At 40.7% G+C, this 24,654-nt stretch overlaps 2 protein-coding genes across 2 annotated transcripts in view; one reads left to right on the top strand and one right to left on the bottom strand.

Moving 5' to 3' along the window:
• The window catches only part of MLIP (muscular LMNA interacting protein), a 104,888-nt gene that overhangs the window by 47,497 nt on the left and 32,737 nt on the right, over positions 1 to 24,654 (top strand). Inside the window, exons 5-10 of the mRNA XM_090136151.1 lie at positions 8,622 to 10,262; positions 14,335 to 14,406; positions 22,513 to 22,578; positions 22,658 to 22,741; positions 22,839 to 22,898; positions 23,292 to 23,336. Coding sequence (XP_089992277.1) covers positions 8,622 to 10,262; positions 14,335 to 14,406; positions 22,513 to 22,578; positions 22,658 to 22,741; positions 22,839 to 22,898; positions 23,292 to 23,336 — 1,968 coding nt within the window. The remainder of the gene's footprint in view (positions 1 to 8,621; positions 10,263 to 14,334; positions 14,407 to 22,512; positions 22,579 to 22,657; positions 22,742 to 22,838; positions 22,899 to 23,291; positions 23,337 to 24,654) is intronic.
• On the bottom strand, positions 5,586 to 7,568 carry LOC149919171 (uncharacterized). The gene has a single exon (XM_090136271.1). It carries the CDS (start codon positions 7,058 to 7,060, stop codon positions 5,984 to 5,986), a length of 1,077 nt encoding a protein of 358 aa, XP_089992397.1. The 5' UTR covers positions 7,061 to 7,568; the 3' UTR covers positions 5,586 to 5,983.

The following is a 24,654-nucleotide window of genomic DNA, read 5'->3' as shown; positions in this document are numbered from 1 at the left end:
CTAAACTATTTATCTGTGAGTAGATTTCCTATCCCAAAAGTACTCCAAATGGGCTACCTTTTCAGTTCTAGGATTTTGAAGTCTCACTTAAGAGTTATTACATATAACGTTAGGTTCATTTAAAAGCATAACTAGGCTTAATGATCAGCTTCCTGTCAGAAAGAGAAAAGTAGGGATCTGCACTGAAGACCATTGTATTGTACAGACTTTTAGTCTGAACCAGAGGGCTTCTACAGCTTCATTAATTTCTGAATTCATTATAAGAAAGAAAAAATCAAGACATCAAAAAAAAAAAAAAAAGCATCTTCTGTTGTTCTGGCTTAACAAGCATGACTAATGCTGGAAAATGCTGTGCTGTATTTAAAGGGTGAAAAATATATTCAGCATTAAAATATTTATGCATGTGTGTATATCTATACAAATACATGAAGTAATTCTGGTCATATTTAGGACATTTTCTTTATTGTTTACTATTTCTAAATATATATATATATTTGTCAAAGAGAGTCTAGGTATGCAACAGAGAATCAGATTGGCTCTTTTCCTTGAGATGTGCCCTTTGGGGTGAGGGGGGATGTGACTGTTCCCTTTAGTGGGACTCTAGACCAGATCACAGAAATTTCTCAGCTCACTAAAGGGGATCAATCGCCAAAACATTTCTTTATCCTGTCTAAGTCACTTGGCACTCTGTCCAGTGCATGTCACCTGGTTTGGCTTTTCCAGATGAATCTGTTGAAAGCTGTATAAACTCCTGCCATCACCAGGAAGAAACTACCTTCCTTGCTGGGTCAGTTCTGAATGGCATCTGTGTTAAGTGATTCTCAGGTCACACTTCAATTTACTATGCTGTCTCTAGATGTTGTGCCAAGTTTTCTACAGTCTCCAGTGTTTCCTTCTCTCTTTCTGGCTCTCAGGTTGTGGGCTGAGGTAGGGAAATGACCATGTATTTTCTTATTCATGATCAAATTCTAGTGAGATCAAAGCAGGACTATCTAATACCAGATCTAGATGAAGCCACATTCTCAGATGTAACTTTAGCCTTTTGGGCTTTCAGTTTGTCATGTTCTTTTCTTTTCCGATTTCATCAGCACATCTCTTGGGGCTTTGCTGATTCTCAGTAATGATATTTTTTTGCAGCATTTCCCTTCCAAAATATTGTGATCTCATCAGAAAAAATCTTTAAAAAAACATAGCTCAGTTCTGCAATTTCAAATATACTGATGGTCCTCTGGGCAAGGCTATACCCTAAGATTGAGGCCTGTCTGATATTTCTGGGGTTGTTATTTACGTGGCATGAAAATATTTTTCAAGTTCCTTCATCCATTCATACCAAAGTAACCTGAATGAAAACAAATCCCTTGTTCAAAGGAAGTTATATCTCATTTATGGACGCTACTGATGTTGCATGTGTAAGATTGTGCCCAGTTTAGCAACCCTTCACACCCTGATTCAAGAGAGGTGTGGTGGAAGTGATGGGAATGCAGCACAAAGTTGGTGAGGCAGCTGGGATGTGCCTGAGTGGAAGCTGAGGGAGCTCCAGCAAACAGGCCTTGTTAGGTCACTTCTAAGCAATTTTGATTTGCTCCTCTGACTATGAAATGAGAGTGTGATCGTCTATATGTGTATCTAACATTGTAATACAATAGCAAAATCTTTTCAGAAGACTTGAATTGTGGTTCAATTAGCTCAGCACATAAGTGCTCAGTGTTCGAACTGGAAGAAGACTACAGCAAAAATCTCTTTATTGTACTTTTAGGAGCATATTTATGATCTGCTACCATGAACATTTTCCTAGCTGCTTATAAATCTTTCTTACTAGGTTTTGTCTAATTAGAAGTCATTGCACATCCTGCTTTTATTACAGAGTCTCATATTCATTCCTCATTTTCTTTTAATCCAGTGTCTTTGTAAGAGAAATTTATCTATTCCATTTTGAAATATAAGGATTTCATTCTTCATCCTTGTTTTTGTAATAATCTTCCAGCATCCATTCTTAAATCCAGCAGGCTTCTCAAAATTAACAGTTCTATGACTATGCTGCTTTTTATGGCGTTAAATAGTTTTGTTTCATTACATATTTACCACTATTTTTTCATAATTTTAAATATTAGTAAATTATTTTACAAAATCTCCAGCATTTTTCTCCTATTCTTTATTAGTAGCTTTTCCAAAAGTTGTCACAGTTTCTTAATCCAGAATAATTTACAGTGCAATGGTATCACAGATATTCATTTTTGTATCATAATATTTACACTGCATAAATAAGGTTTCCATTTTGAAATGAGACACCTTAGCACTCAGGAAGTTAGTGTGGTTGTAAATCACAATTATCAGACTGGGGATCTGATAAACATTTATGAATATCTGAAGGGAAGTGAGAGGCAAATGGAGGAGGCCAGGCTCCTGTCAGTGGTATGTAGTGATTGGATAAGGAGCAATGGCCTAAAACATGAACATGGGACATCCTGTACTAACATGAGGAAGAACTTCTTTACAGTAAAGTTGATAGAGCCCTGGAACAGGTTGCCCAGAGAGATTGTGGAGTCACTTTCTCTGGAGATATTCAAGACCTGTCTGGACACCTACCTGTGTGACCTATTGTAGGCTACCTGTTTTAGCAGGGGGGTTGGACTTGACGATCTATCGAGGTCTCTTCCAACCCCTGCCGTTCTGTGATTCTGTGATTATGTAAAGGCATTCCAACAATTAGCTTTTATTACTATAAATTAAGACATATCTGGGGGTGTCTGTTGTAGAGAATGTCTTCAGTAATAGGTTTTGCTATTTACATGCAGTTGTTTAGCAGGAAATGCTCACATATTTTTAGTCATATAGGCTAGCAGCAGTCTATTGTGCTTATTTATCCCATATCTAGCATTTCAGGCCCGCAAAGGCCTTTGTATCCGGCTTTGCTGTCACACCAGCTCTCTTGAAAATTATGTTTTACAGTTATTTTTTGTTTTGTGATGTATTGATACTGTATGACATTAAGCTATATTAATTTCTATTTCTTAACGGGAAGATGTTTCTATTACACAGAATCACAGAATCACAGAATCACTAAGGTTGGAAAAGACCTATAAGATCATCCAGTCCAACCATCCACCTGTCACCAATGGTTCTCATTAAACCATATCCCTCAACACAACATCCAAACGTTCTTTGAACACCTCCAGGGTCGGTGACTCCACCACCTCCCTGGGCAGCCCATTCCAGTGCCTGACCACCCTTTCAGAGAAGTAGTATTTCCTAATATCCAGCCTGAATCTTCCCTGGCGAAGCTTGAAACCATTCCCTCTAGTCCTATCACCAGTTACACGAGAGAAGAGGCCGACCCCCAGCTCGCTACAACCTCCCTTCAGGTAGTTATAGAGAGCAATAAGGTCTCCCCTGAGCCTCCTCTTCTCCAGACTGAACAATCCCAGCTCCCTCAGCCGCTCCTCATAAGGCCTGTGCTCCAGACCCCTCACCAGCTTTGTTGCCCTTCTTTGAACACGCTCCAGGGCCTCAACGTCTTTCTTGCAGTGAGGGGCCCAGAACTGGACACAATACTCAAGGTGCGGCCTCACCAGAGCTGAGTACAGGGGAACAATTACTTCCCTACTCCTGCTGGTCACACTGCTTCTGATACAAGCCAGAATGCCATTGGCCTTCTTGGCCACCCGGGCACACTGCTGGCTCATGTTTAGCCGAGCATCAACCAACACCCCCAGGTCCATTTCCTCTACACAGTCTTCAAGCCATTCCACCCCAAGCCTGTAGCGTTGCTTGGGGTTGCTGTGGCCAAAGTGTAGGACCCGGCATTTGGTCTTATTAAACCTCATCCCATTGGCTTCAGCCCAGCTCTCCAGCCTGTCCAGATCTCTCTGTAGGGCCTCGCTACCCCCAGGCAGATCGACACTTCCAGCCAACTTGGTGTCATCTGCAAACTTACTGAGGGTGCACTCAATGCCCTCATCCAGGTCATCAATAAAAATATTGAAAAGGACAGGCCCCAGCACCGACCCCTGGGGAACACCACTCGTGACCGGTCGCCAGCTGGATTTAGCTCCATTGACCACCACTCTCTGGGCTCGACCCTCCAGCCAGTTCCTTACCCAGCCAAGAGTGTACCTGTCCAAGCCACGGGCTGCCAGCTTCTGCAGGAGAATACTGTGGGAGACAGTGTCAAAGGCCTTGCTGAAGTCTAGGTAGACTACATCAACAGCCTTTCCCTCATCCACCAGGCGGGTCACTAGATCATAGAAGGAGATCAGGTTGGTCAAGCAGGACCTACCCTTCATGAACCCATGCTGGCTAGACCTGATGCTCCAGTTGTCCCGCACTTGCCGCGTGATCTCCCTCAAGACAATCTGCTCCATAACCTTCCCTGGCACTGAGGTCAGGCTAACAGGCCTGTAGTTCCCCGGGTCCTCCTTACAGCCCTTCTTGTAGATGGGAGTCACATTGGCAAGCCTCCAGTCTTCTGGTACCTCACCAGTCAACAAGGAGCGCTGATAGATGATGGAAAGCGGCTCGGCTATCACCTCCGCCAGTTCCCTCAGCACTCTCGGGTGAATCTCATCCGGCCCCATGGACTTGTGACAGTCCAGTTGGAGTAGAAGGTCTCTGACCGTTTCCTTCTGAATCATGGGTGGTTTAGTCTGGTCTCCAGCCGAGACCACCTGGTCGAAAAGTGGAATATCCTGAGGATAACTGGTCTGACCTTTAAAGACAGACGTAAAGAAGGCATTCAGGACCTCTGCCTTTTCTTTATCCTCAGTAGTCACATTCCCGGCTTCATCCAGTAAAGAATGGAGATTCTCCTTAGTCCTCCTCTTACTGTTGATATATTTGTAAAAGGATTTCTTGTTTCTTTTTATTCCAGTGGCCAGGTCGAGCTCGAGCTGGGCTTTCGCCTTTCTGATTTTCTCCCTGCATGTCTTAACAACTTCTCTGTATTCTTTCTGAGTTGCCCGTCCCTTCTTCCACAGGAGGTAGATTCTCTTTTTCTCCCGGAGCTTCAAGAATAGTTGCTTATTCATCCACGCCGGTCTCCTTCCCCGCCGGCTCATTTTGCAGCTCAGGGGGACAGCCCGCTCCTGCGCCTGTAAGACTACCTTCTTGAAGAGCAACCAGTTGTCTTGGACCCCTTTACCCTCTAAGACTGAATCCCAGGGGACTCCCCCTACTAGTCTTCTAAACAGTTCAAAGTCCGCCCTCCGGAAGTCCAAGGTAACAGTTTTGCTGTTCTTCCTCCTGGCTCCACCAAGAATCAAGAACTCTACCATCTCATGGTCACTCTGTCCAAGACAGCCCCCAACCTCCACATCTTCCACCAGACCTTCTCTGTTTGTGAACAGCAGGTCTAGCGGGGCAGCTCCTCTCGTAGGCTCTCTCACCAGCTGCATCAGAAAGTTATCCTCTATACACTCCAGAAACCTCCTAGACTGCTTCTTCTGCGCTGCGTTGAATTCCCAGCATATGTCAGGGAAGTTGAAGTCCCCCATGAGGACAAGGGCTGGCGACCTCGCAGCTTCTGCCAGCTGCTCATAGAACACCTCATCTGTCTCCTCATCCTGGTTCGGCGGTCTATAGCAGACACCCACCAATACATCTGCCTTGTCAGCCCTTCCCCTGATCTTTACCCATAGGGATTCAACCTTATCATCCCCAGCCACAAGCTCAGTAACATCAAAACACTCCCTAACATACAGAGCCACACCACCACCCCTTCTTTCTTGCCTATCCTTCCTGAAGAGCTTGTAGCCATCCATTGCAGCACTCCAGTCATGGGAGCAGTCCCACCATGTTTCCGTAATGGCGACTAGGTCATAGTTTGCCTGCCGCACCATGGCTTCCAACTCTTCTTGTTTGTTGCCCATGCTGCGTGCATTGGTGTAGATGCACTTCAGCCGAGCCCCTCGCCTCATCCCTAATCCCATTGCCGCTCCCCCAGGCTCATCTCTAGCAGGCCTGGTTTTATCCCCTACCCCCTTCATATCTAGTTTAAAGCCCTCTCTACAAGTCCTGCCAGCTCTTGGGCAAGGATCCGTTTCCCCCTTCGAGACAGGTGAGACCCATCAGCAGACCCCAGGCCAGGAGCCGAGTAGACCGCCCCATGATCAAAGAACCCAAAATTCTTACTTTTGCACCATCCTTTCAGCCATGTGTTTATAAGGTGTGTTCTTCTGGTCGTCTCAGCGTCCTTCCCTGCCACTGTAGGAATACAGGCAAATACTACCTGTACGCCTGTTCCTTCAACTAACCTCCCCAGTCTCCTGAAGTCATTTTTCATAGTTCTCAGGCTTCCGTCAGTGACCTCATCACTGCCAGCCTGGACTATCAATAAGGGATAATAATCGGAGTTGCGAATCAAACTAGGAAGTTTCCTGGAAATATCCCTGACTCGGGCCCCAGGGAGGCAGCACACTTCCCTGCGGGTGGGGGCAGGCCGACATATTGGGCCTTCTGTTCCTTCTAGAAGGGAGTCTCCTATGACTATTACCCTCCTTTCTTTTCTGGAGGAGGCAGTCATTAAGCGTGGAGCTGGATGCCTCTTCTTGGGAACACTTGGAGGCAGTTCTCCCACTTCACCCTCAACCACCGCACCCTCCAGTTTCAGGGCTTCAAACCTATTACATAGAGGCACCTGGGGAACCGAGGTAGGTCGGGATGGGGGTCGCCCGCATCGCCGAGCTGGGACCTGATGCCATTCCTCCTCTGCCCTCAAATTAGCTCTCTCATTTCGATCGTGGCAAGGGAGAGGGTCCACTGCTGTTTGGGGGGTGCAATCTCTCTGTCTTTCACGCAGAGAGTCACACCACCAGTCTATCTCCCGCTCGCACTCTCTGATGGCTCTTAATCTCCCTACCTCCTCCCTAAGCTCCACCACCAGGCTGAGAAGCTCGTCCACCTGCTCGCACCTTGCACAAGTGGCATCCTTCCCATTCTCCCCTGGCAGCAGCAGGCTCAGGCACTCCCTACAGCCAGAGACCTGAACTGCTACATTTCTTGGCAGGCCCTCTGTCTGGGTCGCCACAGTCCTCTTGGGGGAAGCACGCCGCCTGGTAGAGACCATGTTTGAACCTGCGGTCTCGAGGTCTGTCAGTAGGAGAGCTGATCACCTGAACGAAGACAAGGACAAAGCACTGATGTGTCCTGCCACAAGTCACAACTCCCACTCCAGCTACTGCAGTAATGTATGAGCAGTGTGGGCTGCGTTCACACTCTGACCACCCTCTCCGGTGTCAAAGGCAGGTAACACCTCGTTCTCACCTGGAGCGATATGTGGGCAGGAGCCGGCTCCTGCCCTCCCAAGAGCTGCTTTTAAATTCCCAATGAGCAGTCAAGGTCAGGTACAAGAGATAAGGGCCAGCTGTTTAAATTATACCGCGATTTGGGCCAGCTCCACCCCTGCTGCCTCAGCAGCCCGCCCACAAGCTGCCAGCTCCCGGCGCCGGCCACGTGCTTTTTGCTGCCTTCAAAACCAGCCCTAAAAAGAGCTTTTTCGTCGGCTTCTTTGCTATAGATCCCTTCCCCAGCGCAGTCTTACCTGCTCTGAAGCTGGTCTCCTCAGCAATCCAAAAAATTTTAATTCCAAAAAAATTGGAATTAAAAAGATGAGCCGAAGCCACATGGAATCCATGTATGTAGAACCTGGTTTAACTGTTTTACAGAATTGCATACTATTTCAGTTATCAAATAAATATATAGACTTTTGTTTGTTTGTTTAAAAGAAGTTTTTAGGTATTAGATTCAATTTCTCTACTTTAAAACTCCTCAGTCAAAAGTTAGGTGATAATTTGTAGCTTTTTGGATTTACAGTTGACTTTGTTCACCATTTCACACTGATATGTTTACTTCAAATATTATATGCCCCAGTTTTTAATTTCAGTATCATAATAACTTGGAGGATTTTGAGAGAATTTCTTTCTTTAAGAGCATAGAACTGTATAAAACATCGATGTGATACTTGTGTGATCTAACTAGTTTTGACAAATCCTAATTAGAAGAGACCTAAGAAAAAAGGCATTCATAGAACAGCTCATTACTGTTTTATTAGTGCATTATAAGGCTGTGGATAAGGGGATAAGGACTATTATATGATCTATGAAAGATCAAAAGAGTGAGAGACAAACTGGATGCTCTGATTTAGGTTGTTCTGAACAAATTTCTCATTCTGATATCACAATACTGCAAAAGATGTTGTTTAATGAGTGAATAGTTGAGTTGAATCTCATTTTCAGAGAGATTACTTTCCATGGAACTGGTATAGTGAGATCAGGCAATATTACAACGTTCTCACTTTCATTTATGATTACACAAGAATTGCATCACATGGTTCTTGACATCACTGGCACAACTGCCTTGGGTTTTACTTAAAAAGTCAGCAGCCTTGGGCATTTTGACATCTCAGTAGAACTGAGATATCATGAAAGTAAAATAACACAACTTGACTGTGCTCCCTTACAGCTCTGTCCATCAGGATGTACACCAAGTTTAAAACAGTCCTGTTTTTTAACCCACAAAGCAGTACTAATGAAACACTATGTGCATGACTACAGGACTGAAATGTGGGATGCTTAACAGTTCCACAGGTTCTACCTGTATTAACATTTCTGTTTTTCTTTTTTCTCCAGTTAATTTCTACTCTTTCCACCTCTGATCATCTTTCCTCTAAATCACCTGCTGTCCACTTAATTTCTCCAACTAATCTGAAAGTAGCGTGTGGTGCCATGGTTAACCTGAATCAAGCCTCTTCGCTGGAAGACTCCCGTAACAACTGGCAGTCAGCAACTGGGGCTTCTAAGCAAGATTCGTCTCTCTGCTTTGAGTCTGCTTTCCACAGTTCAGTCCCCTCCATGTCTAAAATATCCTGCTCTGCATCAAATTGTTGTTACTCCAGCCCTCAACTTTATGATAACATAGAAACACCAAATGTCCACATCCCTGGCTGTGTTTGCAAGATGGGAAACTTCACTACATCTTCTGTTCCAGGAAAGAGTCTGTGTGTTTCCCCCAGTCCTCCACATTCAACTGAAATTCAAGTATCATCAGGCCAGCCTTCATTTTCCGGTTCTTCCAAAAGACTGAATGCTTTATCTCCTCTCCCTGTACATGTAATCACGCATTCATTATCTCCTAGCCCTAAACCTTTGTCTCCACCCTCTCTTTATGGCTCATCTTCGACTATATGTAGTATAAATGAGCCTTGTACACAAACATCATCTAAAGGAAATTTAACAAGGTCAGGAATTAGATCCCCTCTGCCAACCAGACTAACTCTCTTGACTGCCATTTTGAGATCAGGCTCTTCTCAGCGGAGACCTCTTTCTCCTGCTTCTTGCCCCACGTTTTCTCCTTCCTCCCTTTGTTCCTCAACACTTGCAATAGATCAAAAGTTCAAAACAACTCCCCCAACCCCCAGAAAATCTGTTTCAAGCCCTCCTATTAGACCAGATTCTCCCAGCAAAGAGGGATATTGGCCTTCAGGATGGGCTCAGAACATGTCTTTACACTCCAAACCTCATCCTGCTCCTCGAGCAAGGTCTCTTTCTCCGAAAAAGCACCTTCCAGGCCAAACATTCTCTCCAGACTCCCGAAGTCCCCTCTCATCCCCCATCCCTTCCCACAGAAAATCAGCTGCCTCCACAGGCTGGCATGCTACACTGCCTGCTCCAGCAGTGCCACCACGTGCCCCAGCATACCATTCCCTTGCACACCCAGCCTCTCCTCCCCCTGAAGGCCAATGTTATCCTGCCTCCAGGTCCCAGGCACCTCAGAAATCTCAGAGGGTGCACACTTACTCGCCCATCTTTACCTGTCAGTCATTTCGTTTGCTTTCTTCTACCAGAAATGGTGGCAAAGTCTTCCCCACCTCAGAAAAGCAGTCATCTCTCTCCCCAGGTCTTTTGAATTCAGCTTCTACATTGAACTCAGATTCATACCAAAAGTATACTCAGGAGCTGAGTGCTTCCTCTCCTGCCCCTTCAAATCTCTCAAATCAGTGGTCTCTCTCACGTCCTGATTCTACTTCACCAGTTCCCCAAACTCATAATATTAATTCGCACCCACCACAGCTTCATTCTTCATTGATGCACAAAAACTATAGGTCTAACTCCCTCTCTCCAAGACCTCAGCAATCTGCCACCTCACCGGTATTAAAGTGTAGATCTCCTGTCTCAGACAAGTCACCATGCACACTGCCATCAAGACCCCAAGAGCTGACTTCACCACAATCTTTTTCCCCGACTCCTGACCATGAAAACATCAAACCCAAGGTACTCTTGGTGCATGCTTATTTTCTAATGGTTCTTTGTCCATTTAGGAAAAATCACATCTGTGTTGTTGCAAAATGCTAGTAAAATGAATGAGCTAGGGAAAAGGAAAGAACTGTTATTGAGTTGGTCGTGCAGGCAATGAAGAATAAATATTACTATTAAAATTTCTAGCAACATGTTTTGTATTTTGAGGAAGATGCTGTAGGAGTCCTTTTACACAAAATAAAGTATTGATAGATTGGAAGAGATAGGAATGATTTGTGCCCAGTCGTTCTGACCTGCTGAACTTATCTGCAGGGACTTCAGAACCAATAGCCAGAGAGGGAAGACAAGGACAGTCCCCCGCTTCTTCCCCACTGATGTTTCTAATCTTATTATGCTAGACAGAGAATGGGGAGATCTTCCTACAAGACGTAGTCCTGCAAATATGAAAGTCTTGCACTTGGTGCATCAGCCGTACTCCCACTGTTTGTCATTCACCAAAAGGCAGGAGAGTCTCAGCAGAGTGAAAATAAGCAACAATGGCAATTGCTGCAGGAGTGCCTGGGAAAAAGCCTCCCTTTAAACCTAAAGATAAATCTCAGGAAAGGGAAGGGGAGGGAAAGGAAAGCTGATCACAAGATATACAGCAGATAGGTACCTGGGAAAAGAAAAAAAATGGCCCTGCACAAGGGGAGAGCCAATGGCAGGACACAGCTGAGCTGTAGAAGACCTTCCAGCCTCTTTTATCTTATCTCTGCATTCTGTGCTCTCCCTTAATTCTCCCTCTTGCTGATTTCAGAGCTCCCTTTGCACAGCTGAAGCACACTGCCCATCACAGAAAGGCCATCATAATTTTTTGATTTATTTGTTCACAGCACAAAATTGCAACTTGGCCATGGCAGGAGTGACCTGGTCTGCTTGAAAAATGTTAATTGAAAATGAGAAGTTTAAAGCAGCACAGAGTAACATTTTTCATGACTTGTTCTTTTAAAAACCAAACAACCCAAAAGGAACCATTGTGCCAAGCACAGCTGTATAGTGCCATTATGCACTGTTGGGACTACTTAATGAGATGAAATGAGAAATGAAATAGTCACAATTTCAAGAAAAAGAGCCCCCTGAGGCAAAACTGAAGAGCATGACTGAGTCTGTGGATTGCAAAGCACTTGCAATGTCTGCTGTCTTCAGCATAATCTATGATGATAAGGAAGTTGTCTGCTTGTGGCGCATAGCTGTTGCCTGGATTACATTTTCAGGGGCCATTTAATAATTTCTGCCCTTCCAATGGTCCTTTTTTCTGCTAATTCTGCTGTTCATGTGATGCAGTGGCAGTTCTGAAATTGCCAACCATAATATGGAGCAATATGGGAGAGTACACACTAGTTTAATAGGCTCGAGTGGTTAGAAATTGTGCCTTTTCTAATCATGCAGACAAAGCTGGTTCCACTGGGTATGTGATGACCTCTAAATCAAATGCAGAAGTTCGGCAGAGGAAAAGTTTCTTCTGGCTTTAAAATGGGAGGCTGAGTCTTCATGCATAGCTAGTAACAGTGGGTATTCAATGCCCTCCTTTCCTTCTGCTCTCATCTATTTCTATACTTAGTTTTTGAAATAGCTCAACAGACTTTTGTCTTGCTTATCTGTTAATGGTACCAGACTTTCTGATAACTTTTTGGCCTCAAATCTCCATATGTTTTCAGGGGAAACAAAAAAGGAAAAGATTGAGGAAAAATAGCATCAGCGTCTTAAACAGCCTTTAAGATTTTTTAGTACTGATCAATTTAACTTTAAGACTAGACAAAGAGCTGATTGTTCCATCTAATGATTGCTGATGTATGACAAAATTTTGCGTGTAAGATTTCTCCAAGGGAAAAGTGCAAAAGAGCTTGACTTCAGCATGTGTAATTTTGCAACATTAATGTTGCTTCAACAGTTATTAAACCAGCACCTCTTAAAACAGAGTTTTGACATTAGATGTACTTTTCAACAGGCACATCAAGCTATTTCATTAGCATGATATCAAAGCAATTATGCAAAAAAGATTATTTAATGGGAGCTCTTATGCATTCATGTTTATGCATGTACCAATTAATAGAAATAAAAAAATAGTTTATGAATGTATTTAAGTATTAGCATTTTAATATTTTATGTTCCCATGTTTTATACATTTAAGTTTATTTTTGCCATTTTGTACAGTGAATATGAACATAATCAAACTCACAGAACATTGTGAAGTGTTAAGTTGTGGGCTACTTCAGGAAATAAAAATACTCTCCCCCTGGGCTTTCAAAACAATTTTAGTAGTGCTTTAATGGACTTGGTGTAGTGAAATGGACAGTGGAATGGATTGGATACAGATAAAATTACTGATTCTTCAAGAAGAGAATAGAATTAAAATGTTTGGCTCTTGTTAGAAAATTCTTAGCAGTGTTTTAGTCCTTTATATTCATTGATTTTTCCTGTTTGAATATAGCCCAGGAATGCATGTAAATCTATCCCAGTTTTGGGAAACAAATCTTTATATAGCATATAGATTTTTGCCATCTAAACATTCAAAATACTGGATATAAATCATGTCTTTTGACATTTGAAAAATAATATCAGAAATTAGACAATTCTATTATAGTCAATGGATAGGTGGTGGCGTATCTACAGGATGATTCTGTTTTACCTCTACAGGTTTGTATCTGAGGATGAGATGACTTATTCTGTAGAAATGCCCATGACTATAAAAGGCTTTAATTCTGACTGAAATGCCTAAATGGTAAACATTCAAGTTTGAATGGCTAAAGCTCAAAAAAATGTAAAAATAATAATGTGATTCTGGCACTGCATTGATCTGCTTTGACAGAATATTCACTCAGTATATGCGATTATGGGCTTCTTGAATGCCTGTCAGTCTCTAAGTCCTGAGTAGAAATAAATGTGAGTAAGTCTCAGGAAAATATAGTATTATATATGGAAAGATTTCAAAGGTGTGTTCTACAGTGTTTCAAAAGAAGTGCAAAGATGATATAAAATTCTTTAATCTGAATTAAAATTCTTGCCCCTCTGCCATCAGGGACTTTCATTAGATATAAAAAAAGGAAAAGAAAAAAAAAAAAGACAATAACTCGAAGTATGGCATATTCTTTGGCCTATTGTTTTATCATTACTAGCATTCATCTTGGTAAATCTTACCAAAATATTCAACCAATAACTGAAAACTCTATTATTTTCTGAATTTGTCCTATCACAACAGACTTCTGAAGGGTCCCCTTCTTTCTTATAGCCCACCTTCACTGAAAGGCCACTATCAGGTCTCCCTGGAGCCTTCTCTTCTCCAAGGTGAACAGCCCCAGCTCTTTCAACCTGTCCTCTAGGAGAGGCGTTCCAGCCCTTGGATCATTTGTCAAAACTTAAGTTATTAAAAAATATTTTTTAAGGCAGATCTTAGAATTTCTGTATCCTAAACCATACATTTTTTATGATTAAGATTGTCGCTTCTGTGTATCTGATTTGAGTGTAAAAGTTCATTTATTTGTTTTGAAATAATTGGGTGTAAGAGTTATTTATAAAGGAGGAGAAAAGCAGTGCAATATTACTTAAGAGATGTGTCTACTTTGACAAGTAATTCAGCATTGAAAGATCTTATTCAACAATCACAGACATCCCTGTGACTTAGCAGTCACCACCCAGCAGCAGTTTGTGAAGTGTATGTACTGGCAGAAGTGGCTTTGCGTTATCGTTTCAAGTTGCAAGCAAACTAAGAATGAACTCACAGCCACTTTTGATATTGATACAAGGATGGTCTGTAGAAAATGGTCAAAATCAAGTTATAAGCTGCTGATATGTTCATGTAGTCCTACCTCACTCCTAAATGCAAAAGATGTACCTTACAGTCCTTTAAAATCTTAGAAAATGCACTAGATTTTCTTTAAGGTATATATTTCCTAGATAGTATGTAAGCCTTGTGTTATTGCAATGTGTCTATGAGACAATTAAAATCATCTTTCATTCTGTCATGCCTTTTTCCTTTCCTGTGTCTTTCTCCCTCTCTCCCTTTTACCCATCTTTACTTCTCTTCCTGCTTTCTGGTTTACCTTTTTAGCAATACAAGATCAAGACAAGCTACAAGGCATTTGCAGCAATCCCTACAAACACATTACTTATGGAACAGAAGGTTAGTGTTTGCTCAAAGGCATGGGAACTGCATTTCATATTTTAGAACATTCAGCTTTTGTACATACTCTGACATGTCTGTTGGCGATATTGCACAACATAAGCTCTGTGAACCAGCTGCTCAGGATTATATGTAATTCCAGCAGTTTTTCAGGGTCAACCACTTTGCACTGAAGATCAAACACTTCACTAATCTGAATTTCTGCAAATAAATTTAGTGTAAAAAACAACAACAACAACAACAAAAACAAACATGTCCCAAGGGAATTGCCATTTCTGACAATGCCTCAAAGTCTATTTTGCTGTTTGAAAATCTCTGTAGCACTGCTATTCCTAGATCTACCCATCAGTAGATACATTTGATCAGTAAATGATTCTTCGTTATCTATGCTCATACTAGCAAATTTTAAAAAATCAAGAAACATCCCCAGACTCAGGAATTTGTTGGCCATATTATTACACCTAGGCATTGCACTGATGTTTTATCCTCTGTTTTTCCAAACAACTCCCTTAAGCTCTTTGACTGCGTTGGCCATGGGTCCGTTCCCAGGAGGCAGCTTAGGATAACAATCCTCTCTTGCAGGATAATATGACAGATCCAGACATCAGTCCCTAGTACATTTATTTACTACAAAAGAAATAACAATAAAAGGCTATGTTTTATAATTCTTATGTTGATAATGCAACTTAGGAAGTAAGTTGAAAATTTTCATTTACTTAAATCTTGAACATGCCAGGTGAGACAATTAGCATGCAATGGAAATGGATCAGAAAAGGAAAATATTTGTTTCAGGGGATCCTACACTCTACTCTATATATTCTGGGAGGTCTTTTGGAGGGCAGAGAGCCTGTTTGTGGCTGGAAGCATTACGCTGTTTTCTGAGATACCACTTCAGGTTTGACTTTGAAAAGAATTCATTGGTACATGATGCACAGAGATAAAGATTATTTAGAAATGATCATTTTGAGCGGCATTTCTTTTAGTTGGGAGGAAGTTATGTGAAGGCAGAAATACTACTGAACATAATGCATGATTGGAATTCTTCTGCTTAAATGCTAAAAGAAAGTATTTTGCTGTATGATTGAACTAGAAATGCAAATTTTCTGAAGTCAACCTTTTTTTGCACTGTGCAATTATGTTACTTATTTTGAATAGTCATGAGAAAGGAGTTTTATCAGATCCATTATGCATGTGATCTAGTGACATTTCATGTAAAATAATAATTAGATCACATGAAAGAAAACTGTCACTGATGTCACTTAAGGTAAAATGTTTTGTTTGCCTCTAAATTGTCTCCAGGTGTCTAATTTTTTCTTTTTTGTGTGTGTAAATACTTTAACTTGAGCCATCATTTTTTAGCTTCTCCTTATGAAACTGTTAGGCTATCATCATCTAAACAACTTCTTTCAGACATATTTTGATCTGTCAGTACTCTCAGTCTAAATGAATCATTCAAATCTGTACTCATTAGAAGTGAAGGAAAAGCTAACTACATATGCACGTACTTTGGCAATCCCACGAGTGGCTTAATCTCATCAACTCCTCTAAGTGATGTGCATACCATCTATCTTAGCTTATATGAACTTGATGTTCTTCATATCACCTGTACTCTGTCCAGGAAAAAGCAAATCCAGGATTTTTCTTGGAGGATGTGGCTGTAGAGTAGCCATATTTTTAAGCTACTTGTGCTCAGCATCATGGTCAGACTTTCCCTGGGGGCAACAACAGTGGAATACTTCCCAGGGAAGTTGAGCCAGAAGCTCGTCTAGAAGTGAGACAGGTAGGAGATAGTGTCTTCACCAGCACAGGCACCATCTCACAGTGCTTGGAGGAAGGACAGCAGAGATGGTGATAAGGAGGTTGAGGAAGCTGTGGCCAGCCAACAGTGCCATAATCACTACAAATTCAAAGTGATGAGGCAATGATAATGAACTCTTCAACAAAATAGACAATAGCACCTGCTGGCTAGAAGAGGGAGCAGAAGTTTAATCTAGGCACAAGACAAAATTTCAATAGAAAAAAATAATTAAATATTTGAAGAAGAAAATCCAGAGTGAAATGGGCTCTTTATGATAGAAATTGAACAATCAAGGCATGACACTTTCCTGGTATTTCATAGAGTAACTCCAGGCAGTTCTGTGGTTTATAGAAAAGGCCAGGTTAGTGATCACTATGGTTCCTTCTGGCCTTATTAATGGTGGATGAATGAATGAGTCACTCCTCTACTGGCATTCACTCATGAATAGTTTCCACATTTATAGAGATAAAATCATAATCAAATTCAAAATTTCAGTCCCAATCAGATAGTATATCCTTTCAAAAGTAATATATTTATTATTTAGATATTTTATTTATCAAATATCGATAAAAATATCTTCCAGTCAAAATAGATTTTCATGAAGAATCTATTTCAGGGAGTCATAGAGAAATTCCTAACTAAGTAGACAGACATTGGATACTAGATATTCAGAATTATTTCAAATTGGAGTTGTAAACCCAAAACTCTATTGGACTTCCTGGAACTGCAAAACAAACAAGGCTTCTTTGTGCAAATCATTAATCTTTAGAAGAGCAAGCTCTAATGCATGGAAGTTTGGAATTACTGCATTTGTCCAGATACACATCCCAAATTCATGCTGATGGAATGTACAAGCTTTTTTTCTCTATGTGTCATTTAGATTGGAAAGAAACCTGGGCATGTGGGCTTTGGGTTAGCTGCAGGTGTTCTGCTCAAACTTCACCTATATTTGAATGAGATGAAACAAGGATGATGGTGGTGCCAGGAAGTACAGCTATCACAATCAAAACCACTAAATTTTCTGAAAAAAATTAATATAACTGGCTGTGGAGTGCAAATGGAATCACTGTTGGCTTCTCTGACTTGTATTTATAAACTAAGCACAAGTAGAGGACTGCAATTTAAATTTTAAATAAATTGGTTATTATAAAGCACGTGATGACCATCCTGATTCTGAAAAGCATATTTGACAACCCTTTGTTGAGAACACTTTAATTAAAAAACTGTATTTTTTTCCTCAAATACTTCTGGTGTGCACTTACTGAGTGAATTTCTTGCATCTAGATTATGTGTCCATGTTAAAAATCTGAAGTCTAGAGCTCTTTCTTACCAAGTGACAAGAAAGAAAGAAAATAATCTGTGCAGTCCTAGAGAGCCACATGACCTAGTTTGTCTTATAAACGACCAACCATGCCAATGTAGGAGCAGGCTATGAGCTCCATTTTTCTTTCAAAGGTCTTGCAGCTTTTAATATTATTTATTTTATAAGAAGGATATTATTCTGGTTTTCACTTTCATTTCCCAGAATCTCTAAGGTATAAGTTCTGGGAACTGGTGATATATGAAAATCTACTATACGGAAGAAATTTTTTGCATGTGCAGAGGTCTTAGAAAAATGCTGAAAGAGAAAATGTGCAAGAGAAATAAGAGGAAATTTCTTGGGTTTTGTTCAACAAAGGTTTTTCATAATATAGTAAGAAGGAAATTGTGTTGGAGTCAGATTACAATATTAATGTGATGAAACAAAGTTCCACATCTCCTATATATTGTCAAGAGCTTTAATTCTTTTAATAAAATATTGGAGATCCTGGTCAGTTCATTTTCTAGTGTCCTGTCTGCTCTGATACAGCTTTAGCAATCAAATAGCTTGAGGGAAAGAAGAGGGTTTGTAGTCATCACTGATGTCAATAGCATTTGTACATCAGACCCTCAAAGTTACCTCTTGCAAGGACAAAATCGGCTGTTCAGCAACTGGCTATTTCATCTGCATATTTAAGTTCTGTCGCAAACAAATTTTCATTTTCTAAATTATACTTTTCTTTTAAACTGTGGTCCTGCTATATTTTTCATATGCAATAAAGTAACTGGAATGCCTAAAGAGGAATGTTCAGCTTTTGGTATTGTTAGGTCATCTGCATAGGAAAAGAAGCTTGAATACTGTTGATACTGCTAATCAACAACGCTGTTCATAACACTAATACTTCAATTTCATCATAACACTATTGCATGATAACACCAGTAATGAGATCAGAAATGCCAGTAGCACTTTTTAAATCTTCCATTTTTCTCTATGCTAATGAATTAAGAAAAAAATGCACATTTAGAAAAAGAAGTTGAGTTGCATTTGGAAAAGCTAACAACAGATTAAATAGAATGGTTTCTTTCTTTTTTTCTTTTTTTCTTCTTGGAGAACTAGAACTTTTTAATAGAAAAATAGAAGGAAAGTGAGAAAAAATCTACATGAATTATCTTGAAATTTTAAAGGTTCAGAAAGGGTACAGGAGACAGTAGTTTTTCATAGCATGGCTGCTGTGTATGTGGTGATAGTATCTCAGGAGGTGTACTGAATGCACAGGTCTTGGTGCTGCACTTGCCTAAGCAAATGGAAGTTCCAAACTACATAGGTTATTTGTGTTCACAGTTTCTACTGAAATTGAAGGGTGCTTGATATTTCAGTTATCCAGAATCTTGGTTCCTGACACAGACTTGTGGATGAGACTGAAGTTCCACTAAAAATAGCCATCAAAATCTTTATGGTAGCTGTGCCCTACCCTTGATAGTATTCATCCTCTACAATTGCCCGAATGAGATGAATTTGAAAGAGAAATATGATTTTTTTTTCCTTAAACAATTCATTTGTTATTTTCATTAACATACTGATATCTTGTGAGTTTTGATAGGCTTATCAAGTTCTCCATTCAGAACATGTGACTAACAGCAATTTCTTAAAGCAACAGGTTTCTGAATAAGACTTGTCATCTCTCCACAACAGGTGGCTTTGGTAATCCTGCCCTAATAGGCACCAGAAAGACTCTTCTTCATTCTACATTTTACCACTTCAGTTTACATTTATAAGGAGGATGCAATCTGACTGAATCTGAACTGAACATGCAGCTCTTAAGTGTAGTGCTGAGTGCTCTTTTGGTTAGCTCTTCTCTTCTACAGCTCTGTCTGTTTTTCTGAAATTTTAGCTGGGTAGCAATGATGAGATAGCAGAAATGAGAAAGATTATCTATCTTTTCATCTTCTGTCTCGGGAGAACATTACATTATTATTATATTTATCTCAAAAACTAATCATTATTTTACTCTTCTCCTTTGGAACTATGTCAACTGTAAGGCCAACAAAATTGTCTAGAACTGCAGGGCAGAGAAGAAATGGGTTTGGAAAGACATTACTCTTCATTTTTTCTTACTGTACTTTCTGATGCAAGGCATCATAAATGTGTTTCTGCACAGAAGTATTTGTGATACTATTAAAACAATAGCTAAAAACCCTGACACTTACTTTTCACTTCTGCATGAATAGATGTATGCTGCCATAGCTAAGCAAGGAGAGAATAAATATAATTTTATTCAACAAAATTTAACTCACAAATAATTCCTTAAGTACGTCCTTCCCTTCCCTTCCCTTCCCTTCCCTTCCCTTCCCTTCCCTTCCCTTCCCTTCCCTTCCCTTCCCTTCCCTTCCCTTCCCTTCCCTTCCCTTCCCTTCCCTTCCCTTCCCTTCCCTTCCCTTCCCTTCCCTTCCCTTCCCTTCCCTTCCCTTCCCTTCCCTTCCCTTCCCTTCCCTTCTCCTTCTCCTTCTCCTTCTCCTTCTCCTTCTCCTTCTCCTTCTCCTTCTCCTTCTCCTTCTCCTTCTCCTTCTCCTTCTCCTTCTCCTTCTCCTTCTCCTTCTCCTTCTCCTTCTCCTTCTCCTTCTCCTTCTCCTTCTCCTTCTCCTTCTCCTTCTCCTTCTCCTTCTCCTTCTCCTTCTCCTTCTCCTTCTCCTTCTCCTTCTCCTTCTCCTTCTCCTTCTCCTTCTCTTCTTTTCTTTCATTCTTTTTCTTTCTTTCTTTCATTTTCTTTCTTTCATTTTCTTTCTTTCTTTCTTTCTTTCTTTCTTTCTTTCTTTCTTTCTTTCTTTCTCTCTTTCTCTCTTTCTCTCTTTCTCTCTTTCTCTCTTTCTCTCTTTCTCTCTTTCTCTCTTTCTCTCTTTCTCTCTTTCTCTCTTTCTTTCTTTCTTTCTTTCTTTCTTTCTTTCTTTCTTTCTTTCTTTCTTTCTTTCTTTCTTTCTTTCTTTCTTTCTTTCTTTCTTTCTTTTCCCTCTTTCATTTTCTTTCTTTCTTTCCCTTCCTTCCTTCCTTCCTTCCTTCCTTCCTTCCTTCCTTCCTTCCTTCCTTCCTTCCTTCCTTCCTTCCTTCCTTCCTTCCTTCCTTCCTTCCTTCCTTCCTTCCTTCCTTCCTTCCTTCCTTCCTTCCTTCCTTTCTTCTTCCCTTCCTTCTTCCCTTCCTTCTTTCCTTCCCTCTTTCTTTCTTCCTTTCTTCCTTTCTTTTCTTTCTTTTCTTTCTTTTCTTTCTTTCGCTCAGGTTGGAAAAGACCTTAAAGATCATCGAGTCCAACACAACCTAACCATACTACCCTAACTCTAACAATCCTCTGCTAAATCATGGCCCTGAGCACCACATCCAAACAGATTTTAAACACATCGAGGGATGGTGACTCAACCACCTCCCTGGGGAGCCTATTCCAGTGCTTAACAATCCTTTCCATAAAGAAGTGTTTCCTGATATCCAACCTAAACTTATCCTGGCAGAACTTGAGGCCATTTCCCCTCGTCCTGTCACCTGTCACTAGTGAGAGAGACCAACCCCGCTCTTGCTGTAAGCACCTTTCAGGTATTGGAATAGAGCAATAAGGTCTCCCCTCAGCCTCCTTTTCTCCAGACTGAACAACCCTTGTTCCTTCGGTCTCTTCTCATAATCTCTCTCCTTCAAAAGCCTGGTTGCCCTTCTTTGGACCTCTCCAGCACCTCCATGTCCTTTCTGTGCCTAGGTGTCCAAAACTGAACAGTACTCAAGGTGAGGCCTCACCGATGCCAAGTACAGGGGCAGGATTACTTCCCTAGTCCTGCTCACCACAGCATTCCTGATACAAGCCAGGATGCCATTGGCCTTCTTGGCCACCTGGGCACACTGCTGGCTCATATTCAGCTGACTGTTCATCAGTATATTAAGATCCCTTTTTGTCAGACAGCTTTCCAGCCACTCCTCCCCAAGCCTGTAGAGCTGCCTGGAGTTGTTGTGACCAAAATGCAGGACCCAACACTTGGGCCCCCTATTGAAACTCATACAGTAACCTTGACTCATCAATCCAGTCTATCCAGGTCCCTTTGTAGGTACGTAGACCAGCTGCAAGCACCAGCAGGCTTCCAGAGCAGACTCCATAATAAATCTATTTGATGATTGATTTAAAAAAAAAAAAAAAGGGGGGGGGGGGGGAGGGGGGGAGGATGACAATGGGGAGTGTTGTGCCTCACTGACTTTGGGTGAAGATGAAAAAGGCACTGAGCACTAAAGTGAAGTATGGCTTTTGCAGATGTCTTGTGATTTTCCAGATAAAATGGAGGGTTTGGCAAACTAATCCTCACAGTTCTCAAACCTCCTCCAAGTGTAAACAAAGGAAAGCTGAAGGTATATCCAGGCATAAGAAGACTGTGTTTTGTTTTGGAGAGACTGTATAAGCTACATTAGGTAGTTGTGTAGATTAGCCATGTTTTTGTATACAAAAAGTGTGTTGTGTATACTTATTCTTTATACAGTGCTGTTTTCAGGCTAAAAACCAAAAATGCTTAGCACTGTTTTTGTTGCCATGATCACCAACATCTTTAAACAGGATTCACTTTTTAAGGAAAATAGCTACTAAAGGAAACAAATGGGCTTCTTGTATGCTTTGCCTGCTTTCTTACAGCCAGTGGTGTCTTCCAGTGGTGCATGACAGGCACACATCTGGCACATCTGTAGTCCATGGTGCACATTCACTATGTACAGTTCCCTGAGAGAGATGGGGTGTTGTAAAAGAAGACAATTTAAACTGTTATTTTCTGAGCATGGATAATTCACCTATCTTGAATATTCTTTCTCTCTCTCTGCATATGTACTCTTTAATTCAAGATCAGAAGATGATAGCCTCAAGAACACTACTATAATTTCTTTTTTTTTGCATATTTCCCAGATAAAATGACAAGTGTCATATTTGGGAATGTTTAATGTTTATGTGTATGACAGCTTATTTTAAATTTTTTTAACTCGGGAATCTTTTGAATTGCAGGCATTAGAAGAGCCGACGAAGGCTGCTGGTGTGACTGAAGGCACTACTTTGGACACCCATTCAGAGGTAGTGCTGTTTTACCTCTCAAATCTTTATTTGAAAACAAAAAGCAAAGTTAAGTGGGTGATCCATTCTCCTTTTTCAGATGTGCTCCCCTGCCCAGCTCAGACAACAAACAGAAGAGCTGTGTGCTGTCATTGATCAAGTCCTGCAGGACCCATTGACCATGGTAACGTATCAGTATGTGGGACTGACTTTTCAATACCCTTTACCCCTCTTTTTGTCTCATCGTTAATGTTTGTTCTCTGTCAAAAATAACATTCCAGCGCCAATGTGAATCTTCTCCAAGTTTCCTGCACATGAACACCGAGTCAGATGTTGGCAAGGTAGGTGAATAAACTCACATGCAAAATGCTCTTTCCAAGTAGACGTCAGATGACAGCAAATGAGAAATGGAAAGATGTAGTTTAAAGTTGTTTTTGTGAACAAATGTGAGTTAAATTTCACAGTGCAACCATACCAGTGATTGCCTACTGATTTATTTGATTTTATTAGGACAATTCTCAGAGATAATTTAAGGACCAGCTCTAATGGAGTGTGATTGATATCTTTGAGTAAAAACGAAACATAAACACATAAAGAAAACTTTAATGTATTTTATTTTCAGGTATCTCATGAATCTTTCTGGATAACTGAATTTGAGCAATATCACAATGATGAAAATCTCGCTGTTAGTCCTTCATTCTTTACTGTTGATATATTTGTTTATTTTGTATAAGGTGTCGACAACATTGCAGAGAGCAGCTGGACGTGAAACCAGATATGTAAGTATTTTTAAAACTATGTGTTTGGCATGAATAAATGTCTAATTTCATGGGTTTTGAACGTCATCTTGCTAACGCATTTGATTTGTTGGCACATAGCTGATGCAGGAATAGCGTGAGGTGTTGTTCTCTGTACAGAACGAGTTCATTAGGGCATATATGATTGAGACGTGAAATGTCTTATTTCTCACCAAATCTTTCATGACTAGAATTTCTTCAGTGCAGTGTCTGTTGATATTTCTACCTGTGCAAATATGATTTTATAATTGAATTGTCCACACAATCCTTTGTTGTTTTTTGTTTCAAGTGTGGGTCAAGGGCTCGGTTATTTATCTGTACTGTAGAGGATTTGCTTCTGAAGATGTGTTTTGGCTCTTGCCTATCCATCAGTTTGGGGTTCACTCATTTTTTTTCTTTCCAAGGTAAAGAGATGACCGAAAACCTACTACTTAATCTGATGAACAAAAGATGTTTTCTGACATGTACGCATTCCAACGTGCAAAGAAAACTTCTATACTGAATCACCAGTTAAACTCTTGCAATGTTAAACCCTATTAAGATTCTAATTTACACAAGCTCTAATAGTTACGGCAGGTTCTATATTTTACTTCTAGCTCATCTAGTCATGTGGTGAGATATCTGAGCTTACTATTCATCATTCAGACTTTCTATTGAATCTCAGTGAAAGCAGTGCTAACAAAAGCAATAAAGGCCATTTAGTTTTATGCCAGTACAGTGCTTGACTGATCAATTCAATTTTGCTTCTTGAATGTAGTGGCATGCATATTTTATTACATACTGTGATTTTTACTTGACAGATTGTGCTGGCTCATAGTAATTAGAGAATATATTAGAAGAGTGCTTTTTAATGAAATAAAAGAGTGTATTTCAGATGTAGCCTGTGAAAAAAGAATATGTATTACTACCATTTCAGCACATTTCCTCAGGACCCAAAACAGTGTCTGAAATACACCTACAAACACATTTAGACATCCAACTTAATGCGTAGGAACAGTTAGATTTTTTTCACTTGCATAGAAAATCACCCTTAAAAACTTTATATTCCCAATCTTCCCTCTAACATTCTAAACAACGGACGCAAACCAATATTTGGGAATAAAGCAAAGACAAAGACTAATCCTTCTTATACATTGTACAAAAGACTGAATTGTTTTTTGTCTGACAAATAAATCTGATCAGTGTGCTAACAGACCATGCTATCCATGCTGCACTGTGGGGGCTGACTTTGGTGTGACCAGGCTCTTATGGGGTGTCACCATGCACTGCATCAATGTCAAAGAAGGGGTGAGCCAGGTAT

Source organism: Phasianus colchicus, chromosome 2 (assembly GCF_987193195.1).
Source record: "Phasianus colchicus chromosome 2, bPhaCol1.hap1.1, whole genome shotgun sequence".
NCBI lineage: Eukaryota > Metazoa > Chordata > Aves > Galliformes > Phasianidae > Phasianus > Phasianus colchicus.
The sequence above is the reverse complement of the archived record's forward strand: the minus strand, read 5'-3'. Positions and strand labels throughout refer to the sequence as shown.

What these genes read in the sequence shown, in the direction of transcription:
- LOC149919171 (XM_090136271.1), bottom strand. Translation starts at nt 7,060, where the DNA reads ATGGTCTCTACCAGGCGGCGTGCTTCCCCCAAGAGGACTGTGGCGACC.